General features: G+C 51.1%; 1 protein-coding gene across 4 annotated transcripts in view; it reads right to left on the minus strand.

Annotated features, from left to right (window-relative positions):
* Nucleotides 1–1,941: 1,941 nt before the first annotated feature.
* The window catches only part of ITGA3 (integrin subunit alpha 3), a 33,727-nt gene continuing 22,304 nt past the window's right edge, over nt 1,942–13,364 (minus strand). For 3 of the 4 annotated variants that reach the window (XM_055257165.2, XM_063628768.1, XM_055257167.2), the window contains 7 exons: nt 12,930–13,032; nt 12,598–12,780; nt 12,299–12,421; nt 11,483–11,596; nt 10,468–10,566; nt 4,549–4,674; nt 1,942–3,313 (listed from right to left, as the gene is read on the minus strand). In XM_055257165.2, the coding sequence (XP_055113140.2) occupies nt 3,158–3,313; nt 4,549–4,674; nt 10,468–10,566; nt 11,483–11,596; nt 12,299–12,421; nt 12,598–12,780; nt 12,930–13,032 (904 nt within the window). In that variant the 3' untranslated portion in view covers nt 1,942–3,157. Of the gene's footprint in view, nt 3,314–4,051; nt 4,194–4,548; nt 4,675–10,467; nt 10,567–11,482; nt 11,597–12,298; nt 12,422–12,597; nt 12,781–12,929; nt 13,033–13,364 lie in introns of all 4 variants that reach the window. The other variant, XM_055257166.2, reaches the window with a different exon arrangement.

Consider the following 13,364-nt stretch of genomic DNA (forward strand, 5'->3'; position numbering starts at 1 on the left):
GTGGCTCACAGGAGACTGGGGGGTCTGTGAAACTGGCCAGAGGGATGTGTAAACACCCCTGTCTTAAGCAGGAAGTAGCTGTAAGGACAAGACTGGGCCGAGCTTTGACAACCCACACGTGTTATGCCCAAAGAACTGGATCCCAGATTCTAGAAAATAAAGTGTGGTCTCTACTCACTGGGTTCTGAGAGCTTGGCAGCTCTGGGTAGGGGCTAGGGTTTTCCTTGGGAAAGTGGACATTCCATTGTCAGTCACCCTGGGAAGAGGCAAATCCCGGCACAGAAAGTGAGGAGGGGGAAAGGGGCCGACATTAGGCCCAGAACCCTGTTGTGAGCTGAGCGCTGGTGGAGGGAGGTGGGGCAGACAGCTGCCACCACAAGGAGGCTGGGAGGCACCCAGGCATCAGGTGGGTCTCCCAGAACAGCCTGGGTCTGTGAGCTCTGAGCATATCTGACCTGGCTTCTACCTCTGCGTTTCTCTGGGTAGCAATTTCCAGCCTCCAGTGAAGTCTTGCCAAAGTTCACAGCCTTAAGGAAAATTAACAGAAGGACTTGGCCACATTCCAGGTCACAGGGGGAACAGCCTTACTCCATTCCCCGGGCCTGTGTGGAGAGGACAAACCGAGGGCAGAGGAGGAAGCTGCTTTGGGAACCCAGGACATGGCAGGAAGCTAAGCGAAGGCTTGATCCATGTGCTGTGACCATGTAAGCCAGGCGCTCAAACACTCCCAAGGAGCTTCTGAAAGACCAGAGCTCTCAGCTCCTGGAGGCTGGACCTTGTGACAGTTCAGTCTCTGCAGCCTTGGATCAGTGGTTTACCTTCTGATCTCTTATCGGCGCCTGGTGGTGGTTGTGGGGAAACCAAGGCAGAAAAGCAGGCTCTTACCTGAATTCAGCCCGACTAAGGGCTCTCCTCTCTCCACCCTTGCACCCAGCCTATCTCCACAGCCTGCCAGGACTGCCTGTTCCTACAGCGGAGCAGCTTCTGCCTCTTCTCGACCCTGCACACCGCCACCTCTGCCTGCTTGTCCCTCCCCAGGGTCAGCGCACTGTCCTCTAAGAAGGCGTTCTGGGTTTCATCCAGGTCCCCCAAGGCTCACCCCTCATCTTCTGTTCTGGATCTCTATGACTGACTCTTAGATGGGAGGATTCCTGAGAGCAGGGGCCAGTGTCACCTCCATCAATCTTATTATTTTTCTTTGAGACAGAGTCTTGCTCTGTCGTTCAGGCTGGAGTGCAATGGCACGATCTCGGCTCACTGCAACCTCTGCCTCCTGGGTTCAAGTGATTTTCCTACACAGTTTTATTTTTTTTTTTTTATTTTTTTGAGACGGAGTCTTGCTCTGTCGCCCAGGCTGGAGTGCAGTGGCGCGATCTCGGCTCACTGCAAGCTCCGCCTCCAGGGTTCACGCCATTCTCCTGCCTCAGCCTCTCCGAGTAGCTGGGACTACAGGCGCCCTCCACCATGCCCGGCTAATTTTTTGTATTTTTAGTAGAGACGGGGTTTTCACTGTGGTCTCGCTCTCCTGACCTCATGATCCGCCCGCCTCGGCCTCCCAAAGTGCTGGGATTACAAGCGTGAGCCACCGCGCCGGGCCCTCAAGTGATTTTCCTACTTCAGCCTCCCAAGTAGCTGGGATTATAGGCATGTGCCACTGCGCCCAGCTAACTTTTGTATTTTTAGTAGACACAGGGTTTCGCCATGTTGGCCAGGCTGGTTTCGAACTCCTGAGCTCAGGTGATCCGCATGCCTTGGCCTCCCAAAGGGCTGAGATTACAGGTGTGAGCCACTGCACCCGGCCACCTCCCTCCATCTTTACCCTCAAACCCGCAAGTCCCCAGACCTGGCTTCATCTACCTAGGTGTTGGCTGGATGATATCATCATCCATTGACCCGGGGTTGGTAAAGGCTGGGTAGTGGGTGGAAGCAAATGTAGCTGCATACAAACTAGGAGCTGTTTATTGGTCGCCGTGAGAAGCCTATATACAAAGAAGGCACGAGGAGGGGGAGGGCATTCCCCTGCTACAGTACCATGGAAGGGGCTGGGGCTGGGGAGTGGGCCTGCCAACAGGCAGGGGTCGGGAGAGGTTTTCTGGAACTAGCCTCAGCTTCTCAAATGGGCCTTAGGAGACAGCCCATAGGGGAGGGGGCAGAGCCAGGCTGGCTCTGAAAGCCAAGGATAGCTAAGAAATCCACCTCTAGGCCCCTGATACATGGTCAGCGTGGGGTCTGGCTGGATGTGGCCGGGCAGGGCCCCCTGCCTGTTCTACATTCAAGTGTCGCTCCCTCTGTGGTCTTGTAGGGTCTCTCTGGGGCCTTCTGAGGCTGGCTGGTAGTGGTGAGTCAGAAGTGGCATCTCCTCTGTATCCTCCCAACATCTGTCTGTCCAGAATTGGCCCCTCCTCTCTGTGGAGGATCCCGCCGTGCCCCAGCACAGTGAGCCCAGGCTACCTTGCCGTTTGCCTGTCTTTGTTCCTTCCCGCTGCACTCCCCGCGAGTTCAGTCTGTGGCCAAGGAGAGAGGCTTCACAGAGATGCAGGAAAGAAAGCCGTTCTGGGACCTTCTTTCTAGTTCCTTTGCTGTTGGGTCTGAGCACGCCAGGTCCTCCAAGTGCCCCCATGGACAACCTTAGGCAGGACCCCCAGCTCTCTGGCATGGGTGTCAATGGCGGCCCACCAGCCAGGGGCCCAGGGGGCTGCTCCCTGTCAGTAGTTTTGACAGCAAAGTCAATCCAGTGACTGTGGCTCAAGATGGATCCAGTGTGAAAGGGGGAGGTGTCAATACATTGCAGGGGCCTTTTTCTCCCTGCTCTGGCAGGATGCTCTTTGGCTTGTTTTGGCGCAGGCAGAGGCTGAGACACGGCGAACCCATGCACCATCCATGATGCGCCAGCACAGTCCATGAGCAGTGGGCCCCACGTGCGTCTAGGGCACAGGACCGCAGTGCGCTCAGCGTTGTAAGGTCCACAGCGCTGGCCCTCCTGTGGGAAGATCCCCAGGGCCAGACAGCATGTGCATGCTCTTGACGAGGTGTATGTGCCTGAGCCTGCTGCTGCCAGCCAAAGGCGGTGGCCCCTGTGGACTGTCAGAGGCATAACTTATGATAAATAGGAAGAAAGGGGACACTGGGGGAGGAGGGGGTGGGATCAGGAAGGACGTCAGTAGTATCGGTCCCGAGTCTGCCAGCTGGTCACCCAGTGCTTCTTGGTGGGCAGGGTGCTCCCTGGAGGTGGGTAGCGCTCCTCCTCCCGGATCCGCACCGCGTGGTACTTCGGCATGATCTGATAATAGCGGGTCCGCTTAAAGAAGTCACACTGGAGTTGGAGGGGGAAGAGAAAGAACATTAGCATCGAGTTTGAGCTGCCAGGAAGGAGTGCCAGGCCTCTCCCTCTCCCACCCAGAACTCCTCAAAGCCAGAACTCTTGACCGAAACGCATCCCATCTCCCTGCACTGAGATACAGAGGATGAGTTTCTCCACCCCAGGCCCCAGAGGAAGAAGGAGTTGAGGAAGGCAGAGAGCAGAGGAAGAGGCAGATGGAGAGTGAGGGCAGCTGCAGAGAGAGTGGATGGAATGGCCAGGAAGCCTGGGCAGTCTACCCTGACCACAATGTTGGGAGGGGGTCCATTTGTTATCCTGGAAGGGTTGCTCAGGAGGAAACAGGCTAGTTCCCAGGAGGAGGGTCTCTACTGCTGCCCTCCTTCCCTAGGGGTGGAAATGGGAGTGTAGAATTATTCTGGACATGCCTGTGGTTTACAGAGATGGGGCCTGGCCTTGCCCTTGACCTTGTTCCAATCCCCAGAAATCAAGGTCATCACAGAGAGGGTTTATGGCTCCCTCATGGGGTCCCAAGTCACCAAGGGGCTCAGGGGGAGGCTGATGAAAGCCAGACCAGGGGGCTGGAGGGACAGTCAGAGTGACCTGATCTTTGAGGTGGTGGTGGGGACAGAATGAGATCAGAGCAGGCCCATAAGGGAAGAGGAGCAGATAGGACAGAGTCAGAGGCCCGGCCAGCTGTGGGGCTCGGGGAAGGGGGCCCGGAGGCCGTGTTACCCAGGTGGGCCGGGGGCGGGGGGCTGCCCCCTCAGTAGTCGTCGGTCAGCCTCTCTGTCTCTGACGGCTGGCTCTTCATCTCCGCCTTCTGCCTCTTAGCTTCATACAGGGCGCGAGTGCGGGCTCGCTTGAAGAAGCCGCACTGCGGAGGGGAGGAGGTGGGGACGGGCCATCAGGGGGACGCTGGGCTATCCTCACCAGCAGCACTCAGGGACCAGGGCTTTAGGGCTGGGGAGCCTGGGGGCTGGGGCTCAGTCCCAGCTTGGTGGTGTGGTCAGAAGCCAGAGCTCCTGGGTCCCCCTTTCCAGCTTGCAGCTCCCCGCACTAACCCAGGCCAGGGGTGAACCTGTAAGCTGGTGGGAGAAGGTGGAGAGGACAGGGAGGAAGGGTGGGGGTGAGATGGAAGGCAGGACCGGGATGGGGAGACGTGGGTTGGAGGAAGGGCTGGTGAGTGTGCTGGTGGAGGTCCCAGAGCAGGAGTGGGCTGGGCTACTAACCTTCCACAGCAGGAGGATGATCAGCCCCAGCAGCAGCAGCCCTGCACCCACGGCCACCAGCACCAGCCACAGCTCGATCTCGGCTGGCAGCTCCTCCACCAGCTCCGAGTCAATGTCCACGGAGAACTGGAGCGGGGAGAGGAGGACTCAGCCCTGTGTCAGCCTGCTTAGGCCCATCCTCACTCTTCCTATCCTAGCTGGGCCCAGGCACCTGCTGTTTGTCCTACTGCCAGTAGGGGGCAGCCTGGGACTGGAAAAAGCCTGTGCCTGCCCCACTGACAGCAGGTCCAGTGGTCCTTCCTGCTTCTCCTAGGCACAGACTTGACTCCAGAGGAGCAGCCTCAGATTTGGGAGGTGGCCTGGAGTCTGGGTGTGTGACCCACACATCTGGGCCTGGGTACCAGCTCCTTCCCTGATGAGCTGTGTGACCTTGGACAAGTAATTGCACCCCTCTGAATCTCATGCTTTCTGCTTTCTGATGAGGGGGATCATAATGACTACCTCATAGAATAGCAGAATGGCCAAAAGCAGGGGTTCTGAAGCCACATTACCTGGGTTCTAGCCTAGCGTTGCTATTCACGAGCTGTGTAACCTTGGCAAGTTACTTAACCTCTCTGTTGTTCATCTGTAAAATGGGAATATTACCTATCTCATAGGTTGCTGGGGAGAATTAAGTGTGTTTGATATAAGAAAACTGCTTAGAGCAACACCTGCTACACAGCAAGCACTCCTCCATAAATATTCACCAAAAAAACCCCACAAAGAATTCATAGCATATAGTCCCATTCTTTTTATTTTATTTTATTTTATTTCTTGGAGACAGAGTCTTGCTCTGTTGCCCAGGCTGGAGTGCAATGGTGGAATCTTGGCTCACCACCAGCTCCGCCTCCCAGGTTCAAGCGATTCTCCTGCCTCAGCCTCCCGAGTAGCTGGGATTACAGGCACGCACCGTCACGCCTGGCTAATTTTGTATTTTTAGTAGAGATGAGGTTTCACCATATTGGTCAGGCTGGTCTCGAACTCCCGACCTCAGGTGATCCGCCCACCCTGGCCTCCCAAAATGCTGGGATTACAGGCGTGAGCCACCATGCCCAGCTGATAGTCCCATTCTTTTTCTTCCCCTACAATGGAGATAAATATGGATGTGTGTGTATATGAGGGTTTTTTTTGTTTTTTTTGTTTTTTTTTTGAGACGGAGTTTTGCTCTGTTGCTGAGGGTGGAGTGCAGTGGCACAATCTCGGCTCACTGCAACCACTGCCTCCCAGGCTCAAACAATTCTCCTGCCACAGCCTCCCAAGTAGCTGGAATTACAGGTGTGCACCACCGTGCCCAATTAATTTTTGTATTTTTAGTAGAGACAGGGTTTCACTATGTTGGCCAGGCTGGTCTCAAACTCCTGACCTCAGGTGATCCACCTGCCTTGGCCTCCCAAAGTGCTGGGATTACAGGTGTGAGCCACTGCGCCCAGCCGTGTTTGTTCTGACTATACATGATTTTCACTTCTTTTAAAATTATTCTGATGATTTTTAAAAAAATACAGATGATGTAAAGAAAACTAAAGGTTCCCAGTTATATATATAATGTAATATATATATAATCAATATGTAATATATATATTATAAATATGTAATATATATATATTATAAATATATAATATATGTATATTTTTTGAGACAAGAGTTCCACTCTGTTGCCCAGGCTGGAGTGCAGGGGCACAGTCTTCGCTCACTGCAACCTCTGCCTCCTGGGCTCAAGCAATTCTCCTGCCTCAGCCTCCTGAGTTGCTGAGATTACAGGTGCCCACCACAACGAGCTAATTTTTGTATTTTTACTAGAGACGGGTTTCACCATGTTGGCCAGGCTGGTCTTGAACTCCTGACCTCAAGTGGTCCACCTGCCTCGACCTCCCAAAGTGCTGGGATTACAGGCATGAGCCACCATGCCCAGCTGGTTCCCAGTAATTTTAATATCTAGAAATTACTATCTCAGTAATCTCTGGTGAATCTCTTTCCATAGTTTTAAATATGGAATATTAATATGATCTACATAAATGGGATCATGTCACATACACCCTTCAGCAACCTCCCTTCCTCCCTCCCTTCCTTCCTTCCTTTTCTTTTTTTTTTTTTAAGACAGTCTCACTCTGTTGCCCAGGTTGGAGTGCAGTGGCGCGATCTTGGCTCACTGCAACCTCTGTCTCCTGGGTCCAAGCAATTCTCCTACCTCAGCCTCCTGAGTAGCTGGGATTACAGGCGCCCGCCACCACCCCAGCATTTTTAGTAGAGCCGGGGTTTCACCATGTTGGCCAGGCTGGTCTCGAACTCCTGACTTCAGGTGATCTGCCCGCCTTGGCCTCCCAAAGTGCTGGGATTACAGGCGTGAGCCACCGCACCCGGTCTTTCTTTTCTTTTTAAGACAGGGTCTCACTGTGTTGCTCAGGTTGGAGTGCAATAACACAAACATGACTCACTGGAGACTCCACCTCCTGGGCTCAAGTGTTTCTCCTGCCTCAGCCTCCAATGTAGCTGGGACCACGTGCCACCACATCCAGATAATTTCTTGATTTTTTTTGTAGAGATGGGTCTCACTTTGTTACCTAGGATAGCCTCAAACTACTAGGCTCAAGCGATCCTCCTACCTTTGCCTCCCAAAGTGTTAGGATTACAGGCATGAGCCACCATGCCCAGCCAGCAACCTGTTTTTTTTTTCACTTAATATCATCATCTTTTCATGTCAATTGATAAAGATCAGCCTAATCTCTTCTGAGGACTGCACAGTCATTGAAGGAAATGTACCATAATTTATTGAACCAATCTCCTACTGAAAGACATTTAGATTGTTTCCAGCTTTCTGCCATTATAAATAATTCTCGAAAATATCCCCATATATTTATCTTTGTATACTTGTCCTATTAGCTCCTTACAATATATTCTCATGTACTAGATCTAAGGAAATGGGCACTTTAAATTTTAATAGATACTGAAAACTTCATCTCCTAAAAGAATCTACCAATTTATCATCCAAATCAATAGCATTTCTCTCCACCTCATCAGCATTAGACAGCATTATTCTTTTTTTTTTTTTTTTTTTTGAGACAGAGTCTCACTCTGTCGTCCAGGCTGGAGTGCAGTGGAGTGATCTTGGCTCACTACATTTATCTCTTAGGTTCAAGCGATTCTTCTGCCTCAGCCTCCTGAGTAGCTAGAATTACAGGCATGCACCACCACGCCCAGTTAATTTTTGTATTTTTAATAGAGATGGGGTTTCACCATGTTGCCCAGGCTAGTCTCACACTGAACTCAAATGATCCACCCGCCTTGGCCTCCTAAAGTGCTGGGATTACAGGTGTGAGCCACAGCACCTGGCCAGCATTATTTTTTTAAATATTTCCCAATCTGATAGGCAAGAAAAATCTTATTACTATGATTTATATTTCTTTATGAGCAAGATGAACATTTGTATTTCACCCTATGTATGCTGCCTATTGATATGCTTTATATATTAAAAAATACATATCAATATTTTGTCATATATGCTGTAAACATTTTTAAAAAGCAGTATATCATTTGCCCATTTAGTTTCTTTTTTTTTTTTTTTTTTTTTTAGGCAAGGTGTCACTCTGTCACCCAGGCTAGAGTACAGTGGCATGATCTGGCTCACTGCAGCCTCAACCTCCTGAGCTCAAGCGATTCTCCTGTCTCAGCCTCCCAAGTAGCTGGGATTACAGGTGTGCACCACCACACCCAGCTAATTTTTGTTTTTATTTGTAGAGATAAGGTCTCACCATGTTGCCCAGGCTGGTGTGGAACTCCTGGGCTCAGGCAATCTGCCTGCCTCAGTCTCCAAAGTGCTGGGATTACAAGTGTGAGCCACCATGCTCAGCCTCTTTTAGTTTCTTTACTATCTCTTTTGCTGTATACAGATTTAAATTTTCATAGAGTCTAATTTATCAAATTTTTCCTGTGACTTCTGGGTTTATAACTCACTCTTCCCATAATTAAAGGTTACCATTAAAGTGTTCTCTATATTGTATCCTGGCATATTAGGTTTTAATTGCTATGTGTAGATATTTAATCTAACTCTATTTTTGTTTATGGTGTGAGGTAGAGGTTTGTCTTTAGTTTCCAAATGTGTTCTCCCAACACTACTTAATAATCTACCTTTCTCCATGGATTAAAAATGCCATCTGTGTCATAAAGTTCTATTTTGTTCCACTGATCTTTCTGGCCCTTCTTCTACCTCTTCTATACTACATTAATTGATCTTAGGAAATGTACAGTAATGTACATAACCAACCCTGCTTTCATCTCCCTATAAGTGTCTCCCACGTATCTTCACTTATATCCTTTTCACAACAAATTATTAGCAATTCTATATTTATTCTTCTAGATGCAACTCAGATTCAAGATTGGGAACTTCTTTTTCAAGTTTCCTGAATCCTACTGAGACTGGAATAATTTGGGTGGGAAGATCTGACAACTTGATAATACAATATTGACTTTTTTCTAATCATTACTCAAGTTTTTGTTGCATATTTGTTACATTTATTTCCAGATGCTCTATCACTTTTCTGATGAATTTGAATGGGATCTTTTCAACTATACTTTTCATTGGTTATTGCTAGCATGTAGGAAACCTAGGGGGTTTGGGTATTTTGATCTTGTTTTGACCTCTTGGACTTCCTGAATTATCTTATTGGGTCTAATAGCTTTTTGGGCCGGGTGTGGTAGCTAATACCTGTAATCTCAGTGTTTTGGGAGGCCGAGGTGGGAGGACTACTTGAGACCAGGAGTTCAAGACCAGCCTGGGCAGCACAGTGAGACCTCATCTCTACTAAAAATAAAAAATTAGGCTGGGCACGGTGGCTCATGCCTGTAATCTCAGCACTTTGGTCGGCCGAAGCAGGTGGATCACGAGGTCAGGAGATTGAGACCATCCTGGCTAACAAGGTGAAACCGTCTGTACTAAAAATACAAAAATTAGCCGGGCGTGGTGGCGGGCACCTGTAGTCCCAGCTACTTGGGAGGCCAAGGCAGGAGAATGGCATGAACCAGGGAGGCGGAGCTTGCAGTGATCGCGCCACTGCATTCCAGCCTGGCCACAGAGCGAGGCTCCGTCTCAAAAATAAAAATAAATAAATAAATAAATAAATAAATAAATAAATAAATAAATTAGCTGGGCATCGTGGTACATGGCTGTAGTCTCAGCTACTCAGGAGGCTGAGGTGGGAGGATTTCTTGATCCCAGGAGTTCAGGACTACACTGCATTCCAGCTGGGGCAACAGAGTGACACTGTCTCTGAAGCAAAATAAAATAAAATACTAGCTTTTCCATTGCTTCTCTTTTCTGCCACATAGATGATGACATCATCTGTCAATACTGACCAGGTTCTCATGGCTGAACCTCCCTCCATTCTGCCTTGATATCCTGCCTTTCTCTCTATATACACATATTGCCTGTGGCCAGAAGCTCACAGGTCCATAGTGGATGTGACAATGGGTGAGATAATCAGGAGACCCACGTTCCAGCCCCCGACAAACTGTGCCACTTTGGGGAGGCCACTCAAGTCTCTCTAGGCCTCAGCCTCTCAGCCATAAAATAGAGAGGCAATCCCAGGCCTACCCTTCATGGAGATGTTGTGCAGAGCAAAGAAGCTAATGCAGTGGTTCTCAGCCCCGGCTGCACATTAGCATCACTTGGGGGACCTTTAAACACGGCAATCCCGGAATCCACTCCCAGGGACTCGGGGTTAATTGCTCTGGGTGCAGTCCAGACACCAGAACTCCTCCAGATAACTCTTACCGCGCAGCCAAGATTGAGAACCATACGGCTGAAGTGCGTCAATGTGCTCTTAAAAGATGCCCTGTACTCCCAAGCTCTGGCTGGAGACTGCTATCCTAGTGAACACGCGCACTCACCCACGTGGTCTTGTTCTCCATGTTGATGGTGGGGATGCTGGTTCGGAGGAATAGGGTAGCCCAGCCATTTACCCGGACTCGGTCAAAGTCTCCGTAATCCTGGATGGGGAGTGGGGTGGGTCAAGAGGAACACTTGATACTTCTCTGAGCCTCCCTCTGACCCTAAGCATACCCACCCTATCACCCTCCCACCAGGTAGCATCCTTAAACAGCACCCCAAAGGATCTGTCAGCCAGGCCTCCCCTCCACACACAAATGCACATCATTCATTTATTTGTTCATTCATTTGTGCATCAGGTCCTGTGCTGGATGCTGGGGACAACCAAAACAATGAACGTCACAGTCTAGGTCAGGCCTGTGGGCTAAATCTGACCTGGCACCTGCTGTTGTAAATGAAGTATTTTTGGTGCACGGCCACACCCATTCATTTGTCTATGGCTGTTTGTGTGGTGCACTGGCAGGACTGAGTAGTTGCAACAGAAACTCTATGGCCCGTCAAGTTGAAAAGATTTCTAATCTAGTCCTGTACAGAAAAAGTTTGGTCTAGATGGCATGAGAAAGTGGGCACGTGAGGCATTGCAACCCAGAGTTGAGCGTGATAAATGGCATGTGTGGCTTCTGAGAAAGTTAGGTGGGTGGCCATTGGAAGAGAGGTCATTTTCAGCTGGAAAAGCCAGAAAAGACCTCCTGATGGTGAAGCATCTGACAGGAACCTTGAAAACTAAATAGGGGTTTACACGCAGAGATAAAAGAAGGGAAATGAGCATTCCAGGGTTAAGGAACACCCTGGGGAAAGGCATGGAGGTGGGAAAGTAATGGACACATAACAGAATAATGGACACGAGAGAGGTCATTTTGGCTGGGGACAAACACGTACATATCCATGCAGAGACACGCAAATAACACACACACACACACACACACGGAGCCCTGCTATGACCCTGGCCTCGCCCTCTCCCTGTGGTTCTCCCCTCAGGGTGGATGGTAGGAGAGACCTTCAGACCCAGGCACTGACCTCGATGAAGGTGCTGTTCCACACTCGTGCCTTCACAGTCACATTGGTGACAATGGGGGCATCAGGGATGGGGCACTCCAGCCACACACAGTGGGCGCGCCCGGTGGCACAGGTCTGAGGTGGGCAGGGAACACAAGATGTGACATAGTCTGGGTCTCCAGATTCTTCATGCCTTGCTCCTTACCTCCTGCCCCTTCCAGGCTTTGTCTCACCCCTGGGTGACCCAAAGGGGTCTGACATCCTTTCACTCATGCACACGTCCCCCAACCTCACAGTTATGCATTTCAGACACACTCTTTGGGCCAAGCTCATATAATGCCAGGCACACGGATAACATGGAATCTGGCCCCTGCTTGTGTAAACAGGGCCCAACTGCCTACACCTGCTTCCCAGACAGCTCCCTGCCCCTGGGACACCACCTCCCACTCTCCACCCAGCTAGGCTTCAACCGGCTTGCCAGGCCCGCTCTCCTCTCCTTTCCTGCAGAGGGCACACGCACCACCCACCATGCCCTGCCCGACACTGCCTCCTGCCGGCCAAAGCTCTGAGCAGCTCTGTCACCCCCAACAGGCTGGGGCTCCTTAGAGCAGAGCCAGTGCCTCCTCCTTTGGTCCCTTGTCTTCGATGCTCCCCCATCAGAGTGGGGAACCCTCTGAGGGCAGGAGTTGAGGCTCCCTGCTCTGTCTGGAGGCTCCAAGAGCAGGGGCCTCATCACCTCATCACACTGAGGTCTCCCTTGCTTTGTGTGCCCCTGGTGCCCAGGCACCCTGTGTTGGGGTGGGTGCAATCCCCTCCAACCTCGCCCTGGCCACTCACCAGCACAGTCTCAGACTTGGCTTTTTTGGCAGCAGCCAGAGTGACAGGTGGGGGGCCCTGGCCTCCCCCTGGATCCAGCTGTCGCCGCCTGCGCTGTGGGGATGACGGCCTGTCCCCAGAGTCCTGGAGAGGAAATAGGAGATTTGCTGGCAGGGCAGAGGAAGAATTGGGAGCAGGGTTGCAGGAGGGGAAAGGGTAGGAGAGACAGGTTGCCAAAGGGGTATGAGGGGAGGGAGGGGAAGACACTGGCCCTTCTGCCCTGTAGCATGCAAATGAAATATCCCTGGTAGTGTCCTTACAGAAAGAGTGAGGTTGAGAGGGTTGATAAGGTCTCCAGGTGGTCGGCAGGGCCAGGACCCATTGCCATGGACGGTGATCTCCGTGGGATACAGCAGCCACTTGCCATTGCTGACTTCGTAGGGCCACTCCAGACCTAGGACCAGGGTCCCCAGGCCTACCAGCCCCTCCCCCATTGGGCCCACCTGTGGACACAAGATGTGTCATAGTCATTATCTCCTGGAAAACCACCTCCATCTTACCAACCCCCAACCCTCCCACCTTCAGACTCCAGAGAAAATAAAAATAATCCTTCCTAGAAGTCCCCAGCCCAGGACTCCGGCGAGCCCCTTACCTGGAATTCATACTTGAGGGAGCTTCCTACATCCTGCACAGTTTTCATGCCAGACTCGCCCATCACTGTCCCCCCAAAGAAGCTTTGTAGCCGGTGATTTACCCTAAGGGTAAGAAGGATGCTGGAGTCACGGGGGACAGGAGACCAGGGCCCTGGCGGAGGGGGGTGGGCACCAAAGCTGGTTAATTATAGCCCCTCCGACATCAGGCACCTCAATAGAAACCTCAGCTCTGCATTTACCGGCTTTATGGACTCAAGCAAGCTATTTATCCTCTCTGAGCCTCAGTCTCCTCATCTGTAAAATGGACTTAATCATAGCTGTTGTGTCACAGGGCTGCTGTGAGAAGTCATTGAGATGATGTATATAAAATCCTTAGCACAATGAGCTCATATAAAATGGCAGGGACAACACCTTAGCCCTGGGGTTGCCGATTC

The sequence above is a fragment of the Symphalangus syndactylus genome, chromosome 20, assembly GCF_028878055.3.
Source record: "Symphalangus syndactylus isolate Jambi chromosome 20, NHGRI_mSymSyn1-v2.1_pri, whole genome shotgun sequence".
In the NCBI taxonomy this organism is placed as follows: Eukaryota; Metazoa; Chordata; class Mammalia; order Primates; family Hylobatidae; genus Symphalangus; species Symphalangus syndactylus.